Here is a 6,000-nt window from a genome sequence, read left to right on the forward strand (position 1 = left end):
CAACAGCTACGACTGCTAACAACAAGCCTGGCATTATGTTCAGTGTGTTACATGCTTTCTGTCACTTAATCCTCCCTGGAACTTGAAGAGCTAATGTCTATTATTGTCCCCATTTAACGGATGAGGAAACTGAGGCACAGCACCCTTGAGTAATCTGCCCAAGGTCACACAGGTCGTGGCCAGAGAGCTGAGAAATTTCCCCATGTCTACACAGACGCAGAGACTGGATACTGAGAATAGGTGGAAATATTTCACAGCAGCCTCCTGGGCCCAATCACCGCTGCACAGTAGGAATCCAAGAAAGACTTGAATTTCAGACAACAGACTCTAGGAGCGCTCCCCCCTCACCATAAACAAACATACGTCTCTGCACACAGGCTCTGTCTTTACTCCTGCCAACCAGGTGTGATCCCAAGCCCAGCACATCAGAGACCAAAGACCATCACACGGTATTTTGTAGGCGGGAAGCCAGGCACCGACCTCACCCAGAGAAGCCCACCCAGGCAGGATGGGCAGAGCAAGGATGCTGCCCACCAGCTTCCCGTCCAGCTGACCTTCTCCCAGACCCGACAGTGAAGGCTGTCTCCTCCCAGCCTCGAGGCCACACACACACACACACACACACACACTCGGTACCCACTCCATCGCCCCGAAGGGCTAATATTGTCCTGGGCTTCCTGAAATACCCATCCCCACAGCAGGGTGGTTTTACAAGCTGCTAAAAGCAGCGCTGTGTCCCTGGTGGAGGCAGAGAGTTATTCCGGGTTTGCGTCAGGTGTGGGCAGAGCCAGCCAGAAAGGGCCTGTCTGCACTTCCCCCACCATGCTGGCTCAGCGGACAATTCCTGGCAGCCAGCGCCACTGGCGCCCAGCAGAAGAGGGAGAGGTCAGGCCAGTTTTGTCGGTGTCCCCCTCCCCAGCACACATACACACACCCTCTGTTCCACATCTGACTCAGCCAGGCCCAGGCGCTGGAACTGTCCATCCGACACCATGCAGAGTGGGCACACACCGCTGTTGCCCACAAGGCACCCTGAGGCCCTCCGGGACAGCCTGACCTGCCCGAGATTCCCCACAGCAACGTTTGACGGAGAAGGAATCCATGACCTACAGGCACGCAGCGGCTTAGGCGGCCAGACTTGGCTGGAGGGGGCCGGGCAGGGATGCACAGGCCCATGGGCTTCTTTGCGCCGGCCCGGGACCCCCACTTGCTGTTTCCACGAAGACACTGCTAAGCGCTCACTGCACACCTGCAAACGCTTTCACGCGTCATCACATTCAATGTTCACGACCCCCTGTGGGTTACGTACTGTTACCACTGTCTCCTTTCTCACCTGGGGACGCTGAGGCTCAGAGCAGTCAAGCCACTTGCCCAAGGTCACCCAGCTTGGAAATGAAGGAACTGGAACTTGAACCTGGGCAGCCTGACTCCAGAGTCCCCAGTATATTCCCAGCCCCTGCCCTACCCGAGGCAGGTTCAGGATGACATCCACATCAGAGCTTGTCTTCAGCTGGACGGAGCCAGGGGCCACCAGCCAGGGACATGGGCAGCCAGTCCCCACCATAGCCCCTCGCCCCAGGCAGAGCAGAGGACATGTGGGCAGACTCCAGTGTCAGACCACCCCTCCGCCTGCCTGTGTCCCTGGCCATTTCCAACCTAGAGGATTTGGGGGCCCACGGGGGGGTCTGCTTTGTGCTGTCAGACCAGAAGCTCAGAATTTCCTGGAGGCCTCAGACTGCGGGGGAGTCTGATGGGTGCTGTGGACTCCCCCTTCCCCCTGATGACAGGGAAATGTTCACGCACACTCGTTTGCATGTGATTCCAGAGGCCGGCACCCTGAGCCCACCCAGGGTCCAGCCGCAGCCAGGGCCCCTGCTGCACCGTGGGTCGCTCCGGACGCCCCGCTGAAAGCCGGGAGGGTCTGCAGCAGAAACAGCTTCCTGCTCTAGCCCCGTCGGGAAGCCGGGCAAGAGGAGGGGGGTGGGTGGGCGTGTGAGGCACAGTGAGCTTTGAAAGTCTCTCACCCCCCTCCAGGAGCCAGCCCCCCAGACATCAGGCCCAGAGGAAGGGGGTCCAGCCCCACAGCTGCCTGCAGCCTGCGGGGGGCCCAGCGCCCTCGGTGACCAGTGGCCTTGGCGCTGCAACCAGAGCAGCAGTGGGTAAATATAGCGCTGCCACTCACCGGCCGAGGGGCCCTCGCCGTCCGACATGGTGCAGGAGATGGGCGGGCAGCCCGCCACGGCCCGCTGGGACGCTCAGGGCCCTCGGTGGCTGTCACCCACCTGGTGGGGCTCGCGGCTGCCGGCCCTGCTCGGTGTCCAGTCCCCAGACAGTGTCCTGCCCCGGCAGCCCTGGCTACCCCCGCCCCCCATGCTGGGTCAGGCAGATAAGAACGCGCTCCAGGGCCAGGAGCCGGCGGGATTGGTGGATAAATCTGGGCACTGCCCTCCCCTGCCTGGGCCTCTCCGGCAGGCTCAGAATGTTGCCCAAGAAACAACTGCACCCCGAGGTGCTTGGTCAGGCTGCGAGACCCCCGCCCCAGCCTGGGACCCCAGAATGCCTGCAAGTTCTGTCCCTGGGACTGGTCCCACCTACGCAGTGAGGGGCACTTAGGGGCGTTAGAGAAGGAGGACAAGGAGTGATACCACGCTGGAGCACATGTGCCTGGTGCCGGGGTCGTGCTGAGAGCTACCACCCTTGTCCTTGCTCTCAGATCCCTGGGGCGGCCTCCCCTATGTTCTCCATGTCACAGAAGGGCTTAAGTGACCTACCCAAAGCCAGTTAGGGGTGTGACCGGAGCTGGGCTCTGGAGCCGGGCTGTCTGTCTCCAAGGCGACTGTAAGGTGTGCCCCTCGCCTTTGTTTGGCAGATGGGAGCCATCCACACTCAGGGGCACCTCCGCCTCCTGGGTTCTAACTGCTCCATGTGTGCTGGGGGGGCGGGGAATGGAGATGGACCCCCCCCCCACAAGGGCAGCCATGTGATCCTGTGTCTGGCACAGAGGGGGTGGTCAGGAAATATCAGTTGAGAGAACACACCTCAGCAAGCACTTAGTATGCTCTTGCTGTGTGCTTGCCTAAGAGCCAACCCAGTCCCGCTCCTGAGTCCCCACAGGGACCCAGGCCAGAGACCAGGGCAGTGAGGCAAGTGGAGGGCTCTGGGCTGAGTTCCCAGGGCTCAGTGCCGGTCCCAGGGCTCGAGCCCGCCCAGGCGCGAGGTCTACCTTGTTCTGCGCGCAGAGCACAGAGGGAGTACGGTGACTTAAAGAGAAGGCTGGTATCAACCCCAATCAGAGAAATACTGGAGGGCTTCCTGGAAGAGTTGGCATTTGAGTTACATCTTTGAGGAATAAGAAAGTGTTTTCAGGGGAAGAAAGGACATTCCAGGAAGAGAGACCAGCAAGTGCAAAGGTGAGAAGTGGGAAAGCTCAACTGGAGAGTGACAAGGGACCCTGGCAGGGGCTGGAGATAGTAGTGACCCCAAGGAGAGAAGAAAGTTGATGTTTGTGAAAGGGGAGGCATACAGGGCTGGGGAAGCCAGGGCAGGATTCCTGGAACAGGGGGCAGATGCTGGTGGTGAAGGGTCCACGAGCCTCAGAAAAATGAGAGGGGGGTGGAATGGTATTCCAAGGCATCTAGCAGCTCTTCCTTTGGCAATGAGACCTTTCCTAGCCTGGAGACCTGGGGAGTAGAGGCAGGAGGGGCTCCTTTCCAGAGATGGGGTCGGGGGAGGGCTGTAGAGTCACACCAGCTGTCAGAGAGAACAGCAAAGGAATTCAATCCATGTGAGATGGTTCTAGGCCTCTTGGCCTTTGCCTGTGGGGTTCCCTTGGTTAGGAATTCCCCGTCCTCCTCCCCAGTCTCCTTCTCTGGGAAGCCTTTTCTGACTGTCCCTAAAGGCAGGTCAGAGGACCCTGCACTCTGCTCTGCAAATTCTGACCTCACTGTGGTCAGTGCCTGGTCCTGGCTGTGTCTACCTCTTGGTTGGCTCTTGCTGTTATGAACAGTAATGAGCTCACTGTCACTGGAGGTATGTAAGCAGGGCTGGACAGCTACTGTGTGAGGACACAGTGGAGAGTTCAAGCATCAGGTGGAATTAGATTAAATGGCTTTGGAGTCCCTTTAGAGTGACTTGTCCTGGTTTCCCTGGACATTTCCCTGTTTTAGCCCTGAAAGTCCTCATGCATCCTGGGAACACTCAGGCTCAGGCAAACAAGGACTGCTGGTCATCCTGGGTCTCTCCTAACTGAGATTTTTATTTTAAGTGAGAAAAAGACAAAGAAGGACTGGATCTGTCTCTGGAGCCCTAAACCCCCAGCCACTGCAACCCAGAAATCCTCCCCCTCCTTCTGCACCAGCTAGATGTGATCCCAGGACTGGGATTCTAGGCGTGAGTGGAAACCTAGCTGCCCTGTGCCTTGGGAGGGCACGCAGGAAAGAAAGGAGGCAGGTCAGCAAGGAGAGAAGCAGCTCTTCTGGGCGCCCCCTACCTGCAGAGTGGGGAGGAGTCTCTCCCACTGGGTCTGGAGGACTAACGAGATAACGCTGCAGCTGGAGCACCACAGGTGGCAGCTGTATCTCTACTGAGGGGCTGGAACCAGGTGGGACCCACGTGCCCAGGCCTTCACCTTACGTTTCCCCTGGAGCTGCAGCGGGAGGGCATGAGAGGGTTCAGACCTGTCTCGCTGTGTGTCCTTGGGCAGGTCATGGCCCCTCTCTGTGCCTCCATCTCCACAAGGGTGGAGCATTTATGAGAACCTTGTGCACCCAGGCCTGGGCCAGGCTTGGGGGCAGGGAGAACCCCACAGAGCCCTTGCCATAAGGCACACATGGCCCCGCGGGGCCTCGCAGGCTGGGCTGATGGCCCCATCGTGTGTGTGTCATCTCCGGCAGCATGTGCTTGGGGCTCCCTGGGCTGGGCCCCCAGAGGAGCACACTGTGGAACCCACCTCAGGGTGCCCCCCGAGACCACAGAGGCCAGGCCAGGTACCACGGGTGTGCCCAGTGCTGGACGAGCAGTGTGGCTGCAGAAAGAGCGCCACCAAGGCACCTGGACTTGCAGGCAGAGGACTCCACCGTGGCCACTTCCAGGTGGGGCTGCAGGACCAGGGCTGGGGGAGCGTGATATCAGATGAGCCTGGGTCCAGGGCCAGCTCCGCCTGCCCTCCCTGGGGACTGGGACGAGCCACCCCTGCCTTGGTTTCTCAACTGGATACGTGAGAGGTGACGCCTGTGGGGCCCTCAGACAGGACCAGCACCGGGGCGTAGACCCCCTATGGGCACACTCCACCTCCCCACCCGGCAGCCGTCTGTCTGCCCCTGAGTCCCACCCGGCTGGAGCCGGCTCCCTGTGTGCAGGCCACTTCCTCTTCCTGTCCCTGGCCCCAAGTACCTTCCTGTTTTCTTTAGTGTGGGAACATGTATTGAGGAAAAAACAACTCGATTCTTCTGCCCCTGAGCCCACTGCGTGTGTGTTCATGAGCGTGTGTGTGACAGTGTGTGTGTGTGTGTGTGCACCTGCGTGCATGGGAGCGTGTACACGAGTGTAGGGGAATGTGTGTGTGTGTGTGCACATTCCTGTGTGAGCATGTATGTGCGTGTGGACTTGGGGGGCGGGTACCTGTGCACCTGCGCCCTCTGGCCCCTCCCAGCCTATCCTGCAGCCCTGATTGCCCAGCCGAGGGCACCTGTCGTGTCCCTGTCACGGGCACCGAGACCTGGCATGGTCTTAGCTCACAAGCGTGTGATGTCATTTCAGCCATCCGGTGGGCATCCGTGATGGGCAGTGGCTGCCGGGGCCTGGGGGGAACGTGGGCGCAGCCTCCTGGGGGGCTCTCGGGCACGTGGGCGGTGGCGGAGGAAGGGCAGGGCAGGGCGCAGGGCGAGCGGAGGCGGTCAGGGAGGAGCAGGCTGACACCTGGACGGGCAGCCGGACACCTGGACGCCCAGGGTCAGGTTCAAGGTGGAGGAGAAGCTCCGGGGAAGAGCTCGGGGTGCCGCG

General features: G+C 60.3%; 1 protein-coding gene across 2 annotated transcripts in view; it reads right to left on the bottom strand.

Moving 5' to 3' along the window:
- Positions 1–2,345, bottom strand: part of EML1 (EMAP like 1) — a 198,408-nt gene extending 196,063 nt beyond the window's left edge. For both annotated transcript variants that reach the window (XM_082649109.1, XM_082649108.1), the window contains exon 1: positions 2,183–2,345. In XM_082649109.1, the coding sequence (XP_082505235.1) occupies positions 2,183–2,210 (28 nt within the window). In that variant the 5' untranslated portion in view covers positions 2,211–2,345. The remainder of the gene's footprint in view (positions 1–2,182) is intronic.
- Positions 2,346–6,000: the final 3,655 nt, after the last annotated feature.

This window comes from Grampus griseus (assembly GCF_964374135.1).
Source record: "Grampus griseus genome assembly, chromosome: 2".
In the NCBI taxonomy this organism is placed as follows: domain Eukaryota; kingdom Metazoa; phylum Chordata; class Mammalia; order Artiodactyla; family Delphinidae; genus Grampus; species Grampus griseus.